At 42.4% G+C, this 23,909-nt stretch overlaps 3 protein-coding genes across 6 annotated transcripts; 1 reads left to right on the top strand and 2 right to left on the bottom strand.

Annotated features, from left to right (window-relative positions):
- Positions 1-3,112: 3,112 nt before the first annotated feature.
- Positions 3,113-23,397, top strand: cmss1 (cms1 ribosomal small subunit homolog). Of its 4 annotated transcripts, none has more exons than XM_089001939.1 (10): positions 3,113-3,240; positions 18,638-18,786; positions 19,673-19,729; positions 19,797-19,938; positions 20,023-20,082; positions 20,923-21,025; positions 21,123-21,183; positions 21,416-21,503; positions 21,580-21,668; positions 23,111-23,397. In XM_089001939.1, exons 1-10 carry the CDS (start codon positions 3,192-3,194, stop codon positions 23,192-23,194), a joined length of 882 nt encoding a protein of 293 aa, XP_088858065.1. In that variant the 5' UTR covers positions 3,113-3,191; the 3' UTR covers positions 23,195-23,397. The 4 variants fall into 4 exon arrangements, with proteins under 4 accessions (XP_088858065.1, XP_088858064.1, XP_088858062.1 ...); XM_089001938.1 differs by lacking the exon at positions 3,113-3,240 and adding an exon at positions 8,327-8,436 and having other exon boundaries at positions 19,803-19,938; XM_089001936.1 differs by lacking the exon at positions 3,113-3,240 and adding an exon at positions 8,327-8,436.
- On the bottom strand, positions 3,948-8,379 carry LOC148894983 (filamin A-interacting protein 1-like). Its single transcript, XM_089001933.1, has 2 exons — positions 8,243-8,379; positions 3,948-7,349 (listed from the first exon to the last, which is right to left on the bottom strand). The coding sequence occupies exon 2, from the start codon at positions 7,097-7,099 to the stop codon at positions 4,793-4,795; it is 2,307 nt and encodes a 768-aa protein (XP_088858059.1). The 5' UTR covers positions 7,100-7,349; positions 8,243-8,379; the 3' UTR covers positions 3,948-4,792.
- On the bottom strand, positions 11,740-12,872 carry LOC148894982 (filamin A-interacting protein 1-like). Its single transcript, XM_089001940.1, has 3 exons — positions 12,713-12,872; positions 12,432-12,605; positions 11,740-12,115 (listed from the first exon to the last, which is right to left on the bottom strand). Exons 1-3 carry the CDS (start codon positions 12,821-12,823, stop codon positions 11,933-11,935), a joined length of 468 nt encoding a protein of 155 aa, XP_088858066.1. The 5' UTR covers positions 12,824-12,872; the 3' UTR covers positions 11,740-11,932.
- Positions 23,398-23,909: the final 512 nt, after the last annotated feature.

The raw sequence follows: 23,909 nt of genomic DNA, 5'->3' as shown, positions 1-23,909 counted from the left end.
TGCCCATTTTAATGTTATTTTATCATCAAATTATGGATGGAGTTTGTCTTATTTTTAAGACGGGGTCACCGAGCACCGAGGGAAGTCATAGTCATTCCAATCCATAATTTAGGACTAACGGACTATAAAAAGCAATTATTATTTCATTAGGCGCAAAAATAATCTCTTTGGGGAAATGCTCGTTAATGTCAGTGCACCTCGACTTGAATGTGTCCTCTTCACTAAATTGAAGGCACGAAAAAAAGATGTTAAAAGCTTGTCATCATGCAAAGAGGGGCTCTGAAGAGAGGAGCGTCAGCACAGAGCGGCTATGCGTACGTGGAACTGTCGCGGCTTGGAATTGAAGCGGATTTATGCGGGAAAGGAGATGTGAGAACATCTTTTCGGATGCTCCTGCTTCGCGTTTGCTTTCAACCATCAGCTTGTAGCAGATGTGCACATTCCACCATGACGTCCCCTGATACACTGGTGAAAAGGAGGCTTTGATTCTCTCCTCTGTCATCTAGAACTGCTTCACGCAAAAAAGAAGGTGCAGAAAGTGCTTAAGATTGAATGACTGACAATGTCTTTGTGTTATCATATTTGTTTTGTTTTTTTTTTGTTCTTTTGACTTCAAGGTGACGCCCTTCCAGCAGCTCCTGTATTTTGTTTTTCTACTTCTTTCTTTCCTTTCATAACTTTGCGGCTGTGAAATGTACATTTCTCCACTGCTAAATTAATAAAGGCTAATCCAATCGTTTCAAATGAACCATTTCAAAGATGTTCAGTCATCAGTTACGCAGGGAGGACATCTTTGATTCAAATGACTTGAACACGGTCGTGTTTATGACGCATTCCACGACCTATTTGACCAGTTCAGTAAGCCTCAGTTGTTGCCATTTCTTTGCAGTTCTACATAACAGGCCTTTTTTGTTTGCTACCTCAGGTCTCACTCACTTGATGTTTGTCATAATAAGCCACTAATAGTGTATCTACTCCTCTCTGTAGCTGAGTAAATACGAACTTCCTGCTATTCTAATTGTATTTCCTCACAAATTTAGCATGGCCTGAGGCATGCTATTATATTTTGGGATCTTTTCAAATCGATTCTGTTCTTTCTGGGTTTTATGGGCCTTTTTTTCACACACTCTGTTGTCTAAAAATACCTTATTGTTATGGGAGTGAGGAGCAACAGCTGCTTACCAGAAAATTAAATGCGATAATGCAGTGGGCCATTGAAGGCGCAACCAAACATCTGTCGGACTTTAAGAACAATTTGTATTGTATTTTCACCCACCCATACACATGCACACACATCCACTAAGTATCTCTCATTCACATCATTGGCAGCCATGCTATTTTTTTCTTCCTGTTGTTATGGTAAATAAAATGATTGCTACCCTGCTATGGCTACAATTTCTTGCCAGGGATTAATAACCTCTTATCAAATCAGATTGAATACAACGTTGTTATCTGACTTATCTGGTTGGGCGCGCTCTGACTGTACGGGCAGACAATGAAAGAGATTGTATACCCCCAAAACAAATCTCGTGTCTTCAGCTCGGCGAGCATCGGAAGAATAAACAGCTCTGGCGTTTTCTCTTCTATGGATTTATTTTGTGTTTGGTCTAAAACCACAGAAGACCAAACAATTTAATGACAGCAGGGAATGTGACGAGGTAGAGTAGTAGCTGTTGCAAGTTGAGTTGCAATTTAGATTTCGGCCGCTAGGTGGTAATAAAGTACCAGGCAGTTGTTTATTTGTGAACATTAAGTAGAAGAAGAAACCTAACCAAACAAATCATGTACTCCCCACCCTCGAAAAAAAAACAAAGGTAATCAAACATTTTCCATATTTTTTTTAATGAAAGTAAAGTCAAATTATTGTTTTTTTTTTTTAGTGATTAGCTTTAACTGACCCGCTCATCTTAATTTATTTCAGGAGTAGTTTGCTGTAAAGCATCTTGTTGAGTGTGAAGATAAACAAATAAAATGTTTTGGATGATAAGTTATACTTTTTGGCATCTCACTCAGCATGATTTAGACTTGATCTTAGTAAGATCAAGTGGTGCTTTCTACTATCTTTGTGACTGCTTTATTTCCTGTTTATGAAAGCCGTCCGTGTTAAACGCTTCAGCTGTTGTTAAAGCTGTTGATAAATCAATATGTATTGTAAGGTTATTATTTAATATCGTTTTAGATTTAGAAACTTGAAGTGGATTTGATTTATTTATTGAATACAAACACAATACAAGTCATCACGAATTATGGGAATGTCAAAAAGGTTAAGAATCTTTGCACTCAGATCTACTTCAGCTCAGGAACAAGTTTCACTTGTGGTTTCACGCCTGTTCATTGTCCTCACACATTCCGTTTGTTCGGTTACTTTTTGCATATTTTATCCCTGTTTTCTTCTTGATGAGTTTTTTTTTTTAATCTTGAGAATTTGCAAAGTGAACCGACATCACAGCTGTTTCTGTATATATTATCATAATTCGTTTTTGTTTTGAGGAGATTAGGAGGTGATTTCATAAACTTGCATCCATCGAAAGAAACAAAACAAAAGCCAAAACAAAAACGTGTAATTTAAACACCAAATGCATGCAGAGTTTGCCGGTAATTACAGTAGGAGGATCTGTCCCTGCTTTGCTCTCCAGCTGCAGCAAATTGGCACTGTTTCAAATACGTCCACAGCATCCTCTTCTCATCTCATCTCAAAGTTGGAAAATGTCCCAATAAACTAGAGGATAAAGTGGCAAAAAAAATTTGCACGTACGTGTGATATAAATTCAGAAAAATAAGATGACGAGAGTTAAAAACAAATAAAGTATTGTCAGTGAAATGGTGCCGTATTATCGACCTATTAAAGATGCTGTCATGCACACCAAATAAAACGAAAATATCCCGCTATGGTATTTCGTTCTCGCTTAAAGCCACTTAATGTGTCTTTGCAACGCACCACTTGTGAACACACCTCTGACTTGCAATTGCATTGTTGTTTAGATGCCTATTATTAAATAGTTAATTGGTGGTAAAAACAAATATTTAGAGAATGAATCGAGTTGTTGTCAAACTCATTGCTGTTTGTGTGTTCTGATAGTTTCTCAACCACATAAACCCGTTATAAACATGCAGCTCCTGAACGCACCTCAAGCCAAGTCGCGCAGCGGTTCATTTGATTGGCTGAACTGCCAAAAACGTCATCCGGAAAAATGGGGGACGACTTGGGGGACGATTGGTGGGATCGTGACTGTGAATCAGGTAAAACTATATTTTAATTGAATTTCATGTAATATAATGTCTTAAGTGGTTAAGACTTGTGGGTCCACGTTTTTTGTGCATTTGCGAGTAGACGCTCCGTGTGTCACTGTTGTGAAGCATGTTTGTGCTCGCCGTAAGCTAGCTTTAGCGTTTCAAACTTGTTTCTAATAGTGAAAGTGAGTTTTATTTACGTCCTGCCAATGTGAACTACTTTTAACATGTAAATGGCATGTTACAAAGAACACATGATTATTGCCTACCGACTGGAGATGAGCAGACGAAGCCGCACGTGTGAAACGCTCCGTTGTGATTCGGGGACCAAACACACGTGCGCGTTCCAATGTAAAGCGTTTAAAAAGATAGATTGAAAAAACAAATTTTAACTCGCTTAATGGGCATTCTTGACATTTAGCGTCCCTCCTAACTGTAACTTTAACGATTTCTTTCCCATCTTGTGATGGAATACGGGATCTTTCGGTGTGTTTTGCTTGCCAAGCGCAGTTCACCACCCTCGCCGATAGAGGGTAGCATTTCACTCTGATGGTTTGGTCACAAAATGTTGAACGTAGTAGAACAAGCATTCAAGCGCATGCAAATTGATGAATAAAAATATGATTTATTACGTCATTGTTTGGGTAAAAAAAATATGTCACTGGCAATGACTGAGCTTAGCAGCTAGCTATTTATTGTGTATGATAGCGCAAACTAAAACTGAGCACGCGTTTGATGTCATGCAAGCCCAAAGTTGTTTCTTTTGTCACACGCACACACGCTAATGAATAATTTATCCGGAAGTGTGTCACTTCCAAACTACATACTTTCAATTAAAAGTTGATTAAAATGCCACATTTATGGGTATCTACCTTTAACACTACAGGTTTATGCCACCAAATTAGAACACCATCGAGTACTTAGTTTATTTCAATAGTTCAATTCAAAAAGCAAAACCAATAAACACGAAACACATTTATTAGCCACCTGAATATTAATTCTTAGATTAATATTAAATGTCTTTTTTGTGACTTTGTAATTTGGAAAATCTTGAGTTTCTTTTCACAGTGAGTTATAATCATTCAAATGTTTTTTTTTTAATATGATGAATAGTTCATTATGAGTTTATGTTTATATAATATAGAATTTATTGTGATGCAACTATGTACAGTATTGTGAACTGACAAATATATTTTTCTCAGCTTTTCTTTCTTTTTTTTATTATCAGCTCCACAAAATAAGTCACAATTGATGTCACAGTGCATGCTGACAAATGAGCCTGGTTAGCAAGTGAAAGAAATGTCCACATCTTTAAAGTTGGGAGATTGTATTGCAGTTGCATCATGCCGTTCTCATGCAGGCAGGAGAAACAGTTGTACAAATCATAATTTGGAGAAGAAATACTCAAAGTACAGTATATTGTAACAAACTGTGGTTTGTCATGACAAAAACACGGGCGCCGTTGATTTAATTTCATTATCTTGCAGGAAGTTGGCATAATATACGATAATCTACTCGGAAAGAGACATTGACGCGTTTGCCCTCATTAAAATGGTCACTGCTACATCGGGGCGTGCGAGGCAGGAGACGTAGCGGGAGATATGGTAATACTACTGGTAATCTTGCCAACACCTTTGACGTGGCAGCCATTTGCAAGTACTTGGGTCCTCTGCTCATGTCGAAGGTAGTAAGGCCCGACAGGCGGCGGCATGCTATGCGGCGGGAGATACGGGTTGCCCAGGTGGATGTGAATCTTATTGTCCTCTGCGGTGATGATGCTCGGGCTGGACTCCGGGCTGCCGGAACACACGTGGCGCCAACTGTTCTGCCGCTCGGGAGTCTTGCAGAAGGCGCCCTGGCTCCCGATGTCGCTCGGCTCCGGTGAGCAAGTCCTGACCGTCAAAATCTGAATCGGGAGGTCCGGTGTCGCGGAGCGGGATGAATTTGGGCTCGCCGTTGGAGGCACGGGGGTCCCGTTCAGCAGTGAGACGGTACGGTCGGGAGTCGACGGCGGGGTTTTATTCTGGATGATGGTGATCCTTTGGTTTGGCGCGGTTCCGCCAGATGGGACGAAGGCCGTGCTGGTGTAGGAGGCGGAGGCGTCCGCCGTGGGGCTGCTGATCTCAAGGGTGGCCGTGTTGAGAATGTGATGTGGCGTTACCTTGATTTGTAACGGCTGCCCCGGCGTATGCGTGAGCATCATCACGTCCCCATTAGCCGCTTGGTGCACATTTAGCCCGTTGGCTGCGTGGCCTCTGTTTTGGCTCACAATGTTATTGGCGCTGTTCAAGCTGTTGAGTTTGCCGATGAGGGTTGAGCCCCGGCCGTCTGCGACTTCAACGTTGTGGTTGGGATCCTCCTCGTCACGCTTCTCGCTAAATGTTGCGTTAATTATAGGGGGCGGTTGGCAGTCAGTGGGCAAGTCGCCCCTCGGCTCAGTTTGCACCTCCTTGGCGGGGCGATAATGCTCGTGGTTTCCAGCCGCCGCAAAATTCTTTCGGCATCTGTATCTGTCGAGTTCGCTGCTCAAGTCCCTCATCTCTCGAGCCAGTTCCCGGTTCCTGCCTTCTTGTCGCATCAACTTACTCTGCAACGCAGAGTGATCCGTCTGAACCCTGCTGATGGATTCCTCTGTGCCCGTCAGCTGCTGGAGTTGCTCCTTCAGGGCGCTGACCTCTCGGGCCAGCAGCCTGGACTTGACTTGCTCCTTCTGAAGACGACAAAGGAGGACATGTTCCTGGTTGATGTCCTGTTTTTCCGCTTGCTTGTATCCGCAAAGTTCCTTTTTGGCCACCTCCAGTTCCTTGAGTAGAGATTTGGACTTCATCTGTTCATCATTGAATCTCTTTTCCAGAGACTCGTAGTCGTCCTCTACTTTCAGCAATTCCTTCTCCATCATCTCCTTGTCCTGCAGTCTTTTTTGTAGCCTCTCCAGCTCCCATGTGAGTTGTTTGGCTTTGTTCTCTTCCATTTGGCAGCGTGGACCGGTGTTGCTGGAGCCTTGCGTGTACTTTTCTTCCTTTTCTCTCCTGTTTTCCAAGACCTGTAGCCTCTTTCTCATAATGACCATTTTACTCTGGAGCTCTGTGTTTTTCTGCTGCTCCGTCGTGAGCCTGCCGTGGAGCTCGTCCCTTTCCTTTGTCTTTTCTTCTACCTTTAACTTGGAGCTCTGTGCCCCTTCCTTTGAACTCGCCCACCCGCCGAGTTTTTTCTCTGCTTCCCGCAGCCTCTCGGACATGGTCTTTCTGTCCTCTACCAAAGCGGCTGTCAGTGACCTGAGCGTGGCCAGGTCATGTCTGATTGCCACCTCGCTCTTCTCCAGTTGGCTCTCACTCGCCTCCAGCTCTCTAAGTTTCATCCTCAGGGAGTCTACCTCAGCCGAGAGCGTCTTGCTGACGTTTTTCTCTTTTTCCAAGCTGTCCCGCAGATTGCAGCACTCCTGTTTGCTTTTTCCCAAAGTCTCCTCGATGCGGTCTAATTCGCTGATTCTTCCATTGAGCCTATTCACCTCGACCTTCAGACTCGAGCAGTTTTTCGTCTCCGTAACCAGTCTGCAGTCCAGATCCCGGCACTGGTCCCTCATGCGAATGAGTTCCTCATCCTTTCCTTCCATCTCTACCACCCTTCTCCTCAGTACCTCCACTTCTGACAACGAGCTTGGCCGTCTACCTTCTCTATCGCCACTTTCCTGCAATTCCTTCTCCCTTGCGGAACGTTCTCGTTTCTCGTCCGACTGATGGCCAAGGCTTGAAAGCTGCTGTCCAAGTGGCTGATTTTGAGCTGCCCCCTCTGCGAGTTGAGCTGTCATCACGTGACGGGAGCGCTGGACGTTGGCGTACGAATTGGCTCGCTCCACCTCAGGATGCATCGAATTTGGCTGTTGTTTCTCTTCAGCTGTCGTGGCCTCCCGGTCAATACTTTGAGCGATGGCGCTCAGTTTTTGGACATGACGCCCGTGCTCCTTTAACAGCTTCTCTAAGCTCTGATACTCCTTCACAAGCAGCAGCGCCAAAGACTTTAGCCGGTTTAGCTCCTTTATAAGAAGTGATAGGTCTCGGTCTCTGATTGTCTCCTTTAACTCCTGGTATTGTCGTTCCTTTGCAATCAGGAGCTTCAGTCTGTGGAGAGTTGGGGGGAATGGAGAGGGGCATTAGTTATGTCCAAAGAATGCCTTTGAATGAGTTCACAGAGTAACTGTATTTCATGCACCGAGGACATGAGGTAATGTTTAAAGTTTAACTCACTTTTTGGCCGTGGCCGATAAACACAAATGATTTCCTGGTGTGGTTTGTTTCCTACATAAACATTTATTAAAATCCTAAGAAGAACTGAATCACTTTTCTCTCTTTATTTGAGAACATAGAACATTTTGTTCTCTCTCGTGTCGACCTGTAAACCGTAACACGTGTCGCTCGCTGTGTCATGCCTGGAAGTATTGTCATCCATGCGCTCTCTTTGGCGCGGCGATTTAGCAAGTTTTCACAAGCGCGGCAGATGGTCTCCCGAGCGTCTTAACGTTTGTTCATTCAGAACTTTGGTGACCCTCCTGGACCCTTAACACGCCGGTCTGCGCTGTCCAAATACATCATGAATAGACGCTCCGAAAGACATGCGTTGCCGTTGAGTCACAGACGATTACAGCCCAACTGCGACTTTTAGTGTCCTCGATCCGGGCAAGATCTTTTGCTATGCTTTTCCGAAAATCAATATCAAATTATTTTTTATAAGCTGTGTGAGTCCAGGTAGGAATTGTCTCACTTATATTTTATCATTGTAGTATTTTACCGTTTGGTCAACCTTCTCAAAATTATGAAACATTCCCGCTGTGTCTTAAATATATTTTTCTTTTGCATTTCTTAATATTTCTGGTATATAATGATAATAGACTTTGGTTTGCAAGAAGCCAATTGAGAAGTCTATTCAAAGAGCCGCAGCTCTCCTCTTCGCAACAATCTTAACTTTTGAAACATCAGCGCAAATTCTTCAAATCACATCTTTCACATGGTCCTACCTTCCGTCACGTGTCCCCTTCTTTACAAATCCTCAGTGATGAGTTAGCCTCAACTCTGTCTCCTCTCTCTTCCCCAAGATCCAAGTGATGTGAACATTCCATGCGCAAAACCAAACATTATGAGAAGTGCTCTGCGCATGGTCTCTTTCTCTCAGCCAGTGGCACCCATTACATCATCGGCCAATCCTTATATGGTAATAGCCTCGACTTTGTGTGTGTGTGTGTGTGTTGGGTCTTCCTTCTGCTACGGGACCATAAATCTGTTAACACACTGTGCACGTTATCATTTTGGCCCAAAAAAAAAAGGTCTTAGCAATCAAAACTGTAAGTTTGAGATTTGTTGCGATGGCATGCAGTGGTTATAGTTAGGGTTAAGTCTCCAGGAAAGTTTGTCATGTCGTCTGAAGTGATGGAAATATGACCGTGTGTGTGTGCGCATGCGTGTTTATATCTCTGTTCTTGTGTGTGTTTTTACTGGACTTGAGCCCGTTCCACATGAGCTCATTGTGTAGCCATGCCAAAGAGGCTAATGGGAAGGACAGAATGTGTTGGCATGTCCAAAAGCTGTAGTTCATCTAAGTATATGCGTGTATGTGTTTCTCACATATGTTTTAAGAAGCATTTTGTTTTTTTTGCTTGGCGGCCTGATAACCTGACTGCGAGATGACATCATGGCTTCCAATTATATCCATATGTTTTCTCTCAATCTCACCCTCAACTTCCTTAAAGCCCATAATACATCTCTCTTTCATCCAGTCTAAGCTTTTTATTGGATGAAATTATCAAATGTTCAACCGCAGTTTTTCTTTGGCGCCGTCATCGGAGTCCTGTTGTTCGTCCAGCGTTCCGTGTGTTTGCGCGCAGAGCGAATTGATGCTAACCGATGACGCTTTCTTCATTTCCTGTATTGGTCACAAATGAAGACAAGCAGAAACGGAAGATTTTGGTTTTGCTAAGTCACCAAACACTCCAAATTGGAACAGATGACCAAGCTGTGGAATAACTTCCTATGCCACTTCAAAGGGGTGACCAATAATTTTCAGACAGCCACTTTTTCACCTGTAAATGCTTGCTATTAAATCCTTCCGCGCCAGCTGCGAGGAATAAAAATGTCGCAATTTAAGCTTCACATTGAATATCCTCCATTGATGATTAGAGCTGGCAAGAGGAACGTTTGGAAAATAAAATCTTGTTTAGTTATATGCGTTTGCTGTGTTTCTTGTTCGACAACCATATGTTGCAATTCTTTGGTAGAACACTGTTGTTTGTGTGTCATTGATTGTTGATTAATTGCCTTTTGAAATTGTCGATGCAAGCCCCTTGGCGCTGCCCAGTGGAGGCATTTTTTTTTTGTTTCATTCTGAGCTCGTTTGGTGTTTCAAAAAAGCAACATGATGTTAGTTAGTGGAATGTTGTGCTCCATCCATTAAAAAAACATACTTTTTCCCTACTTCACTTGAGGAATGCACATTAGAAGTATGCGGTATTTCATTTTTAACTCACTCGAATCCCCCCCGCCCCTCACCCAAAACAGGCTGGAGGTTAAACATGGCTCATGTTGTGTAACGTAAGCATCCACACGCCCACAACTCTTACTGCAGAAATCGCAAAGTCTCCGTTCGCTTCGCAGCGCTGACATCTGCAACACCGATCTTCAATGACAAACATGAGCCCATCCCGCAAAGATCTTTCCAAAAAAATCCTTGCGCCATTGAACGATATATAATACGGCCCCACACGCCCAGGACGACCGAATGCCCTATTTTTATCCAAGGGTGTAATTTCATGAAAAAGCCGTTTTTTAGCATCTGCTTTTAACTCATTCACTGCCAGACATATGCAAAAATGTGTCCACTCCAGTGCTAGGGTTTTTGTCATTGTCACTCAAATTCCATGACCTACAGAATATTGAGTTTTAGGACTACATAAACATTCAATACAGCATTAGAAACCTTAGACTCTCTTCATTGATGAGAAAAAAAGAAAAAATTTGCCAGAGGCCATGGCCAGTGCTTTATGGGCACCCAAGCATGGGAAAAAAAAAAACAAATTCGGAAATGGCACTATACGACATATTTTCAATTCCCGAATCAATTCGTGACTGGCACTGAATAAGTTAACAAATGATGTACGGCCAAATATATGTGCTGTGCCGGTGAATTTAACAAAAGTGCAGAACAAGAACAAAATGGATATAGATATGGATATTAAAAATTACCCCAATTCTCTCACATTCATAAAAAAATGAAAAGGCTGAGGTTACGCACTACTTCTACAGAGGGAAATGGAGTCAGTGGCTGCAGACAGTAGAAGTGAGACCTGCTGTGGCTCAACAGGTCTTCACATATAAGGCACACCTGTGTACAAGGCACATGGTCATCTTTTGAAGTTAAATCAAGGCTTCTGAGTGCTCCTTAGACACCGGAAAATACGGTACTTTTGTATCTGGCATGGGTGGTCATCTGTTTTGCACATGGGTGATTGTGGAACTTCAAAACAAAAGGCGTGATGTGATGATTGTCGCTTTGTTTCAAAGATGCCCTTTGAAGAGAAACTGCATCAGTTTGAAAGATATTTGTCGGAGTTGATGTGCGAACATGTCAAGAGATTTTGAAAATGCATCGAAGACAGTCCACCTTGCAATCTTAGTGACTCCACCAACTTCATACTCAAATTCAGATTTGTGCGACTTTAAAAGCACCGGATTGTGAACATCTGGCGCTATTAAGAGATTGCCCAATCTCCTTTATTTAATCACTGACACTGGCATCAGTGATGCTGCATATTTGGAAGAAGCTTGTGCAATCGGTTACAAAAGCAACAAAGTAGATACAGGCAGTCACCCTTTTGTATGTATTTACACATTATATCAATGCATTTTTAGTACATGTTTATATTCTTTTCCCATGGAGAGTCAGATGTGGGTAAGGAATCATCAAGATCCACGTCATAAACATAAACTGGTCATAAATTCTGAACGTGTTGTACCGTTTGGGCGGTTAGAGCTATCAAACTCCTGTAGTCTAGAAGTTCCAAATTGTAAAACCTCAGCGACGTTAGACAGGCTTCACTGTATCCGTTTATGATTATGCCAATTTAAACTCTGATTGTTTTGTTTGTTGGTTTAGGCTTTCTCAGCCGCTTTGTATTTGTACCGAGTTGCAGTCAGCAAAGTGTTTTATATGGTGTGATTATTTTTGTTCTGAAATTGCCATGTGCTTCTGTGGCGGCTCACTTTGAGGGTTTACACTCTTCCCGACCAAATGCAGTCTCCATAATTAGATGACAGAGTGGACATTGGTGCCACGATAACCAGCATGGCTCTCAAATAGCTAAGCTGCACCAAGCGTAGCCATACCCGCTTGTCTTGCCCTGCCAGTGGACCTCGCCATAGCCACATCTGAACGTAGTCGCTATTTGGAAAGGGAAATGTTCTAGCCACTATCAATTTTTTTATTTCATTTGCTTCAGAAGAGGTACTGGCTGACCAGCCTGTACTTGTTTTTCTTACGATATACAGTACTGTGCAACGATGTTATACCGCAGTTTTTTTCTGTCTTTTTTTTTAAGCAATACCGGAACTACAAGACAGCTACCAAGGTCCAAGTGTTAATAAAAACGTGAAGAAAAAAAAAGGGGAAATCATTTGTTTTATACAACACCCCCAACCGGAAAATGTGCTGCACCGACTTACCGCTCTCGGTCTTCCTCCAGTAGTGCCGTAATGCACGTATACTTTTGAAAGAAATCCCGGTGGCTTCTTTGCTGTTCCTCATTTCTGTTAACGGCATCTCTGTGAGCATTTGATACCTCAATAAGCTGATCCTCCATCCTCTTGTTTGACCTTTTCTGGGCCTCTATGAAATTGATAAACTGCGAAAAGAATCAAGCATGATACAGTTCACACATCAGGATTGAAATACAATTCGCTTCGGATTGGTTTGGGGTGATTTGTTTTCTATCGTCCCAGTGAGATTGTGGTTGGAAAGTACTCTCAATCAAGTGAAACCAAAACAATCCATTGGGGTTGCAAAATCATTACGGTATAATTACTTCACCGGCAGCACAGAATTACTCAACGTGCAGTGAAGCAGCAGTAATTAATCCGCTTTTGTCAGATGGCGCAATGTTCAGCTCGTTACATTTGATTACCGACTCCCTATGGTGTCTGGTTTCTGATTATTAGTACCTCAGCATTTGCTGTTTTGCACACATCCTCGAGATGGTTCTTTTGTTGCCATCGCAGTGAGTCCCCGCGCAGGGAGCGTAGCGCCCCATGCGGTCCACAAAAACCGTAGCGGCCCTTCAGTAGAGCCCAGTTGGTCCTCTCACTTTTCGGCACGGCAATGACTTCTTCCCTTGCCTGCAGTGATGAGCAGAACAGCAGCGAGTTTACAGTTTCTGAGAGCCTTCACGGAACTCGGGAGGCATGGTCTACGTTTGACTAAATCCCCAAAAAGTTGACCCCACCTGAAGCTCTCCCTCCAGAACACTGAGTAGGAACAACATGTCATCACGTGACAGGTCCCCTCGCAAACGTCTTCTCGCACACTTGTGTCTTTTTTCTTCCGTATTTTTCATGCCGTGGATATTGGGATGTTTTGGAGATGTTTGCGAACGCAAGACTCCAAAGTCGTGTTTCCACTCAACTCCGGTGAATGACTTTCACGAATGGGAAGCAGTTCTAGAATGAAGAGAGGAGTTGATGAATCATTTAAATGTGAAACAGAATTCTATTGTTCTGTTTTGTTTTTCCTAAAATGTTCTCCTGAAGTCCAAGAACCTGATGAAACGCTATCGGCAGTACTCTTGGCACAACACTGTTACATAGAAATGGCCTTATCAGTTTTGCTGATAATACAATGAAAGATAGTCCCAGAGAAAACGTATATCTTCTGGCCGTGACATACCGAATGATTTATAGTTCCAAACAGATGACGTCTGGACTCAAATGAATTGCTTGGGGAGAAGCGTCATTTTGCATAATATGGCTCCATCTCTGGGGTTGAGGTCTCGGCATATCAATCAGCGTGCATCTGCTTTATGGCATTTGTCAGCGAACTGTTGTCTTTTCACAATCACACCCTATTTATTTCTTTCATTTATTTTCACAGCTGTACTACTTCATCCATATCATTAAAGTTGTGTGTAGTACTTTTTCTATCTCGAGTCTCTTTCTCTTCACGTTCTTGTGACCAGTAAGAGAAGATGGGCTCATTTGGTTTGTAGTCATGGATTTCTCTTTGTATCATGATAATTCAAATTCAGACAAATTCATTGGCTCTTGCAAAACAAATAAAACCTAATTAGGATTTTTGTAGCTTGATTTTTATCGTTTTCTTTTATTTTTTTTGCCTGCCGGTGATCTATTCACGATTGTATTTGCCCGGGTTCCATAAATCACGTGGCAGGCATGGAGTTGGAAAGGCAAACAATGGCTCCTTGGCGGTTCCATAATGTAATAAATATGCTCAACATTTTTGGGCTCTGATGTAAACTGTCCTCTGAGAAGCCCCCCCCCCCCCCCCCCCCCCCCATGCCCCACCCCTAAAAAGAGTGCTTTGACAGACGGTTGTGAAATTCCACTGTTTGCTATTTTGTGTCTTTTCCTCGACACACACACACACACACACACACACTAATAAGATGCTAGATTCCACAATAATTGCATCACTGTTGGGAGTGTGATTGGTATGATTGCCGTCAGTTGAGGGTTTAGCAATGTACCATGTGCGAATAAAGATGAGTTCATCAGGAGATAAAAAGCCTGGAATGAACTTTTAGTGGTAGAGTTTCTTCAACTACAAAGTAGGTTATCTTGAGTATGGTTGCGAAAACAAACTAATATAAAATATATTCAAAATCGACGATAAAATGTGATGTTGTTTGGAAGGGGTGCAGTTTGATATTTTAACTGTACTAAAATACACAACTTGTTCCCCTTTCCAGTTCCAAACGGCTATCGCATACATTTGACAACATATATAGATGCCGAACTTTTACCAAATCTCATTTTGACTTGCCTATGTTTAAAACAGTGTGGAAAATTAATTTACAACAGAATATTTCCTTACAGGCGGTGGCTTTATTTTGGCATATACTTCCGCCTTTGTCAGAGTGTCAGCAGAGTGGTGAATTAGATATCAAGTTCAACAGTATGAACTTAACACGACTAGTGTGGAAAATTGATTGAAATAAACCACTGAAAATGATCAAAATTTGAACCGGTCTGTGGTCTTGCAAAAGCATTCAGTTTCACCAAAAGCTCGCCTTCTAATCCGACACGCCTTATATATGGATCAATAATCAGATTTCATGGAGTTACCATTGCTGTGTCACAGCTGCCACAGTTGTGAACGTCCCATTTAAATAAAGCTGTATTGTATTGTATTCCCTTTAGCTTAGTGCCATCTCGTTGAATGCATACCACATGCTGCCACCATTGTAGCTTCTATTCTATGCACTTTATAATGTGGTGCGCCCCATATACGAAAACGGTTTAATGATAGTGTATAGTCCGAATAGCGGAAAATGCGGTAACGGAAATATACGGATGAATATGAGCCACTGTCCTCGCTGCAGTCTAATATCGCTTAGTCTCCAACGGTGGTCTCAAACTCGCGGCCCGCGGGCCAGCTGCGGCCCTCGAAAGAATATTTTGCGGCCCGCCTTGAGATGAAAGATTAATGTTAGTGCGGCCCGCATGATTGATATGAATGAAACTTGTGTGTGGAGCTGAACAAGTAGGCAAGAGAAGCCGTGTTTAGGACAGTTCATGTTCAATGTTGTCTTTATGTGAAGAAAGTTAAAGGTTAAAGAACTGTGAATACAGACATTTCCTGTGTTTTTTTCAGTGGTCTGTGTCTGCCTTATGATCATTATAATTATTTTATTTATTTATGACTGGTTAATTTATTTTTTATTCATTTAATTCGTTTTTTTGTGTGTTAAAAATAAAGATTTTGAGAATGTTTTATCTGTGATTTTCTTGTGGAAATCCTGATGCGGCCCAGCCTCAGCCAGACTCTGCCTCCGGCGGCCATCGGGTCAATTGAGTTTGAGACCCCTGGTCTACAACAATAATCTTTTTGTTTTTCTTCATACAAACCAAGTAGACTGTGTCAGTGTATCACTTCACGAATCATCTCAAGACAAGTAACAGCAGTGACGGTGCTTTCATGCAAACAATCCAAAGTCGCCATTTATTGTGGTAAAAGGCTCTTGACTATCTCCTATGCCTTCCATTTGTCAAAAAACAACATTTGCAACAGAATCAACATGCAGCGTTAAATCTGTCATTGCTTGTCATCAGGAGCCATCTGTATTCCTACAATTCTCAGTCCCCCCCCCACCCCCCAATGCCTGGAAGGGATAATGTTATGGCGGTTGCCATGACAGCCATTTCGTTTTAGCAGAGTCGTGTTATAAAGTCTCCGAATGTGGAATGCGCAGTTCGAAGCCCGCAAGCATTATCCGTCGCATCAGTAATGGTAAATGGATGCTGACGTGGGTATGTACTGATTGCTCTTACAACCCGCTAACCCGTGTAATCGCCTCTAATTGCGCAGGTACAATGAAACCACTTGAAGCCTGAAAGCAATTTGTCTGGAATACCCGCACTCCTCCCCCTTTCAGAAAAAGGTCATTTCCTGCAAATAGTCGATTGTCATGGTATCCATTCGGCGCCATTGACTGCCCATTAAAACCAGTCACCGTTATTGACGGGCCGGTTAAAAAAAATGACCAGGCAAGAGCCTTTTTCGATCGTGCCGCCTTCCTTCTCCTCACATTGATTTCCTGTTATCTGACCCCATGACTCTGGTTGTTGGAGACTTGGCCTCTTATTCCCTTTTTTGCGCTTTGGTTTTCTCTACTACTTTTAGGTTTGTAACAGTTTGCTTACCAGCTGAAAGTCTTAGTAGGCGTGGCTGTAGATAACCACAGTGATCTCACCATGTGGGCATTCTCAGTTACCGTATTTTCCAGTGTATACGGCCTTGATTTTCTTCAAACGATGACCCTGCGCCTTATACGTAGATGTACCCTATACTGTATGTGAAGTCATATTGATCTACGGTCAGCGGCCACAGACTCCATTTCCACCCCCCGTAGAAGAAGTTGTGTGTAATTCTAGCTTCTACTGTAGCGTCTTATAACGTGGTGTGCCTTATATTTGGAAAACCTTTGTATATTTATATATAATATTTGAACACAATCATTAATTGTGCGCCTTATACAGTAAAGTCTCATTATATCGATATCGGTTATATCGATAGTCCCGCTTATTACGATACTATTTCTATGCACGCAAGGAGAAAATTACATGCGCGCAGGGTCTGCTATATCGATAGTCCCGGTTATATCGATATTTTTCGGACTCCCGAGAATATCGATATAACGAGACTTTACTGTATATGGAAAAGTTTGAAAATACACCATTCATTTGGGGGTGCGCCATATACACCAGAAAATACGGTATTCATTTTGGAGAATTGTAACGTTGCGGACATGTAAACAAACGTGCCTCCAACCTAAATATTTTTCCATAAAAACCTTCATTATTCGTTCCTGTTCGCTGGTGTCAACAAAGAGCGTTTTTTTTTTAACCATCAAATTTTCAAACAATCGAGCGTTAATGTGCATTTTGCGGATCGAGGAAATGGTGTCAAAGTCGAGGCCTGAGTGTCAAACTCTGGCCCACCACCCCATCATCTTCTGCGGTCCACCAAAGGAAAGTTTATGAATTTGGGATGAAATATCAAAAGTGATAATTGACTTCTACTGATAAATGTCAATGCACAACAATGGCAAGAACTACATACAGACTGTCGCAATCAAATGAATCCCATAAGAATATATTTTTAATGCAATAATATCTAGGAAAATATTTTGACTTACGTGCAAGGCAGGTGTACCATTTCTCGCCCATCTATACTGCATTGGTTTTTGTTGATGATGCCTGACTCGCATCTGAGTGTCCTCACGTCACTCGGGTGTCAGTTCCCTTCTGAACGAATGCCACTCAAGCAAGCTGGCCGTGAAGGAGTGGAAAGGGGGTGGAGCCCCGCGTCTCAACGGAAAGCAAACGGGCAGACAAAAGTGATTATCAACTACACTCCTGTGATCATCTTTGATCATCATTTTCGCTCTGACAGTAATGAGGCCCGACCAAGTAAAAAAAAAGAACTACACAAGTAGGCGCTGATGATGATGGATGAGATTGTAGGAAGCCATTAAGAGGACAAAGATGGGAGTCAGATGTGTGTTGATGGTTTATGTTCACTCGCCCAGCCACATCATTAAGTACACCTGCATTATTGAACGAAATCCCATGTGAGAAGTCCGCCGAGGGCCGTCTTACCTTCGTTGCCAGGGAGGCATCGATTTAACACAAAATGAGGCGGAACAGAAAAGTGTTGCCAACATCAAACATTTCAACATTAAGTTGCTCACAATACCAACATTTTGGCGAGTACTTTGGAGGTGAGCTGAGACGACTGGACCGCGTTTGTGCCTCGCAATAAATTTGGTTTCATGTTCTTTTGTTGTTGTTGTTTGACTTCTAATTAACTCATTCCCTGCCATTCACAATTTTGTTCAAGGAATTAAAAATATGACAGAGCGCCATTCCCGAATTAGTTCGGGTGTTGTTTTTTTCATGCTTGTGTACCGATAAAGCGCTGGCCAGACCTCTGTCAATGTTTTTTCACATCCACAAGGGAACAGCATTTCCCATTTTTTTCCATGTTAGCGCTTTGTTCCAGCTTCAGCTGTTGTTAAAGCGCTATGTAAACCAATATGTATGTATTGCATTGTATTTTGGACAGCCGCGCTCATTTAACGCCAGACTCATATCATTTAGGAAATTGTTTCTTATATTTTTTCATTTCTGTAGTCCTAAAACTCTGTATTCCGTTCGTCCTGAAATTCGAGAGATAATGACAAAAACCCTGGCACTGGAGTGGACACGTTTTTGTACGTTTGGCAGTCAAAAAGACATGGATGTTTTGTCTTATTATATATAATACCTCATACGCCTGCTGAGAATTAGGGTCAAAAATGAGCGTGATCTGCATTCTGCATGAGGCTTGACCTCTTCTCTCCCACTGTTCTTTCATTCATGTCTTCTTCAATCTCTTTTTTTTGCGCTACGTGATAAGAACTGACATTTACAAGATTAATGAGGTTCATTTTTTGGTTGAGCGGGATTACTTTTAACAGTATGTTTTCTGTTGTGACTGTAGTGTCACACCGTGTCATCATGACAGATCTTTTCAGTCGTACCCACATTGACTTTCTCATGGAGATTCATAATGTTATTCCCTTTAACTTATTCATCCACATTTAAATTTCACACCTTTTACTCCCCTTTTGTCTCTAATATGTCAATAATAGATGCATCCGAGGTGCAGGAGGAGGAAGCCGAAAAAAAGAAAAGCCAAAACAAGCCAATAAAAGGAAAGTCAAATGTACCAAAGAAAGCAGACAAGAGGACCAAGCAAATGGAAAATGTGGTGACAGCAAAGAAGAGAAAGAACAAAGAGGTATTTCAACCTGAAATGTTTTAAAACCTTGGAGCGACGTTTGGTCTCTATTGGCGGTGGAGCTAGTGCTGAAAAAAAACACATTTAGGTCACAAACCTAAAACCGTGAGATGGAAAAACAGCAAGGGCAGTGGCCACGTAGGGACAAAACATTGCCGGAGGTCTGACCAGGGCTTTATCGGCACCCTCCGCAAGAAAAAACAAAACCCAAACAAATTCGTCGGGAATGGCGCTCCACGTCACACTTTTCAATACCTAAATGAATTCGGGACATGGAAGTTACAAATGTCAGGTGTCAAAATAACAGTGGCGGACCGTGCAATTCACCCCTAGGCCTTCAGTAGTGATACTATGATTGACTTGTGACTATCCAATCATAGTTTGCGAAAACTCCGATGTTACACAGGTCTGCGAGTAGGTCCTGTGCGTCACCAACTTGAAATCTGATTGGTTAAAGTAACAGACATTAGTAAAAGCTACAGAGTCATCGACACTGCAGTTAACAGGGCCTGCACAAGTGATTGTGAAGGCGTCCAGGTAGATTTCTGACCCTGGTCTCACAGGCTGGCTGAAATGTGATTGGTTAAATGCTTCAAAGCGAAAAGCAGCACAACAGGGGGAAAGTAGTGAAAGGTTGCCGAAAGACAATTTGGAATTATTTAAGACAAATTCATGGACAAAATATAATTCGCATAAGTCTGTAATTCAGATATTTTTAGGCCAGTAGAGAAGTCCTTGCAGGCCCACCACTACAAAATAATAACGACCCCTTCTCCAGCATGACCGAGCGCACTACAAAAAGCCAAAATAATCATTGATTCCCGAAGCTTGTCAGCAGTTGAGTAAGAATATTTTTCCCAATTGGCTGTCACCTGTGTCTTCTCAGGCATCCAACTTTCCAACGCAGAAGGAATCATCCATTGAAGCACCCAAAAAGAGAAAGGTAGAGCCAACTAGGGATGGCTTGTGTGCACCCTCAGTGGCTCATCATCTTTCATCTGTATTTCCAGAAGAAGAAGAAGAAGACCATTACAGATGTGTTGGCAGCCTCCGAGCCGAAAGCAGGCTGTCCGGCAGACCTTCAGAACTGCCTCACACTTCACTTCTCAGACAAGCGCTTGGTGATCGAGCAAGAGGAGCTCAAGCTGCCTGGTGAGTCGTCACAAAAATGCGCATTCCAACCTCAAATTCCCTTCCTTTTGCTTTCCTAATTATTTTTCCCCCGCATTGTTCCAGACTCGTCTTTCCTGACCTGCAACGACCTGACGCACAGCCTCTCGTCCTATCTCAAGCAAAGTCAGTGCCATTGTCATGACATTTCTCACTTTTGGTCATTGGCATTTACACAAATATTATCCAAGTGATCCATTATTCATTTACAGCGATGCCTCAGCTTACGAACGCTTTAGCTCACCGACTTTTCACTTTACGAACATTAAATTCGTGACGATATAATCTTGGCAGACCAACTCGTTTTCGGCGGACGAACCAAACCAAACAGCGCCGCGGTGGCTGACGGACTAGTTTTTGTCACCTCCTTTCTTTTTGTGCAGACGTGGTTTGTTATCGAGTGAAGTACTTTTGCTATTATGGGATCCCACCACAGGCTCGTGTTAAGCCGAAGTGGACAAAACGAAAATTGCGGTGGAGCAAAAGAAGGAGATCATCGAAAAACATGAACGATGTGACTTAGCGTCCCGGGATGCTAAGTCGAGCATTGCTATGTGTGGCTTAGGGTGTTTCTGTGTTGTCTAAGCAACGGTCTCTGGCAATAGAAGAGAAGCTTGCAGGGGATAGTGTGAGTGAGGGTATTATCGCCGAGAAAGCACGGACGGCAACTTCACTCGGATATCTTCACGAGGCAACTACATCAACGACTATCACAAAGGTCAATAAAATGACTTTATTATACCGTACGGTTTATTTCTTTGTTTCACCTTACACATCAACTGTCTGTATAGTTGCTTTAGAAAGTGAGTATTGTGGTCAAAATCGGGAGTCTCCCGACCAAATCATGAGACTTACTTAACATGTATGGTCAAGTGAAAATGGTCTGTCCGAGATTAGGTACCATTCGATGTAAAGTATATCCGCTAATTGTGTCCCTAAATGATCTTTTTTTTTTTTTTTAATCAGTTTGTCCCAAATGGGCAAAAGTTCAGCGACAACACACAGAAAAAAAATCTGTGGTCCTGCTTATCGTCTGCAGCTCTGCCCTCCGTGCCATCGAGCTCATAAAGTAAGTTGTTTTCATTTGGACGCAATCCCGTCATGGAGCCACTTCTCAAGTATGATGAATCACAGCGCCGCTTAATTTGTTTTTATTTCTTTCCCAGGCAACTGACAACGTTCAAGGGTGAAGCCAGGGCCGTGAAGCTTTTTGCGAAACACATCAAGGTTGGACAAAGAATGGCTTTTGCTTCAATGCCAGTGAATGTTCTGGAACAGGGGTGGAAACCGGTTTCAAGTGAAATACCATCATCGGTCCTTCTCTGCTTTGGAATTGCTTGCAAATCCAATACTTTAGCGGGGCTGTGTGTGGCTCGTGAGCCACAGGTTTCCCACCCTTGATCTCGAACCATTCCATTGTTGTGTGACGTGACAGTTGCGTTTTGGTGTTTATGTGAAGATTGAGAAGCAGATGAAGCTGCTGCAGAAGGGAATCGTTCACATCGGAGTGGGTACACCGAGTAGGATCAGCGCTCTTATTCACACAGGTAACAAAGTGCACATACGTATTTTGTTGATGAATAGTCACCATGATTGTAATGTATCTTCTCTCTCCCTCTCCAGACGGATTAAACTTGCAGGCATTACGCTTTCTGGTTCTGGACTGGAACTGGAGAGACCAGAAGTGCAGAAGGATGATGGACATTCCTGAGGTGAGCTACCGCCCCCTGCTGTGGAATTTTAGACCACATACATGCAATACCATACATATTGATTTATATAAACAACAGCTGAAGCTGTAACAAAGCGCTTAACATGGACAACTATTCTATACGGGAAATAAAGCGATGAGAAAGATAATAGAAAGCACCAGGGAGTAAAATGAAGTCTGAATCACGCCGAGTCAAATGCCAAAGAGTACAAATGAGGTTTGAGGCGGGTTTTAAAGATAGGCAACGAGGAGGCTTGCAGAATGTTCAGTGGCAGGTCATTCCATCCAAATAATGCTTTTGGGACTCTTCTGTTATTTTTCTCTTGATTATTACAATACAATACAATACATTTGATATTTGATTAGGCCTTTGTTAGCGTAATTTCCTGATTATAAGCCGCACCCAGTACATTTTCAAAGGAAAGAACATTTTGTACATGCATAAACCACATCTCTCTACAAGCTGGAAAAAGTTTGAATAATATACCTTCACTTTTCTTTCAAAACAATACCTGTTTCGCGGCAGCAAAACAACAAGCATTACGGTAGTAACGCAGGCCGAACAGGGCTGCTTGAAAAAAAAACATGCCGGTATCACTTTGCTGCTGTGAAATGTAAATTTCTCCACTGTGAGACTAATAAAGGCATATCCAATCCAATCCAATCCAAAAGTGAGACACGACAGTAACACAGCAGCAGCAACACGTTAGCACTCGCTAACAGGTCTGTGTACAAAACCATACCCAGTCACTAAGACGCGGAAGAAATACGTTAGCGCTCACTAACGGGGCTAGTTACAAAATTGGCCACATGGTTGCATAACCCGCAAGGTTGAAAGCTTGTGACTAAAGTCGTGGCTTATAGTAGTTATTTTTGTAAATTGCAGCCACTTCGACCTGGTTCCACACATTGTTTGAAGCGTCAAAGCCACTTCCTGGGAGCCATATACAGTCCCCGTGCGGCGAGAGACAGATACACATCTTGCCAATAGAAATGTCCCCATCTGCTTTGACTCGCCGGTAAATGTGAGCAAATAAAATGTCCAGTTGAATAGGCGAACATCATGCAGATGACCAGTGGAGCTATCTTGAAAAAGGTCACCATTTTGGATGGGCTTATGATATGCCATATGTTTGCCCTCAACTGCGTCCGGAATTGTGAATATGATTATTGCTGATGAGTCCGGGGATGGGCTCCATGTCAGCCATGACCATAAACGGGATACGTGCAAAAAAAAAAAAAAAACCAGACAAAATGGACAAACGGATTGCGAAACCTTTCATCAAGTGGAGCTCTCAGGAGCAAAGGCATTTCTGCCAAATTGTCTGGAATGCAGCTTTGTCCGGTAGAATCGGTAGTTTCTCATTTCTTAAGCTTTTGATTCAGGCATCTTTTCCAAGTGTGTCTGCTTTTCTTCTCAATATGTTTCTGCTTTTCTTTCAGATCAAACTGGATGTTTGTAAGCTGCTGGAAAGCTGGATCCTCGACAGATGCAAAGCAGATAAAGTCAAAATTGGACTGTTTTAACTCAAGATTGTCTTCAAACTTCATTCTTTGACAATAATTTACACAACTGGTTCAAAGCTTTATGCTTGCACCTTGTCTGCCCACACAATATTGCCTTTTTTATGATGATCGGGTGGGGTGTAAAAAGATGCAACGCTGTTTGTTGGAAAAAAATGTCTCGGCGGGATGTTTTCAATAAATTAACCGGCAAATGAAAGCCATTATTTTGTTTATGTGCAACGATTTTTTTCTCATTCACTGCCATTCCCAAATTTATTTGGGAATTGAAAATATGACGTAGAGCGCCTTTCCCGAATTTGTTCAGGTTTTGTTTTTTTTCCTGTTTGGGTGCCGATAAATCACTCGTCAGACCGCCGGCAATGTTTTTCCCTTCCGCAAGGGGGCAGCATTGCCATTTTTTCCATGTTAACGCATTTGTTAAAGCGCTATATAAATCAATATCTATTGTATCTATTGTATGTATTGTCAGCCCATATAACTCCAGACCCATATAACTTAGGAATTCACTTTTTTTTTCTGATGAAAGAAGAGAGTCTAATTGCACTGCATTGAATGATTATGTAGTCTTAAAACTCACTATTCTGTGGCTCCGGGAATTTGAGTGACAATGACAAAAACCCTGGCACTGGAGTGGACACATTTTTGCATTTCGTCCAGCAGTGAATGAGTGAGGACTTACAATTGGGAAAAAATGGCTCTGCGCGGTCGAAATCAG

This window comes from Hippocampus bargibanti, linkage group LG08 (genome assembly GCF_051943395.1).
Source record: "Hippocampus bargibanti isolate YZ-2025 linkage group LG08, ASM5194339v1, whole genome shotgun sequence".
In the NCBI taxonomy this organism is placed as follows: Eukaryota; Metazoa; Chordata; class Actinopteri; order Syngnathiformes; family Syngnathidae; genus Hippocampus; species Hippocampus bargibanti.
Note: the sequence above shows the minus strand (reverse complement) of the source record. Positions and strands in the feature narration are given on the sequence as shown.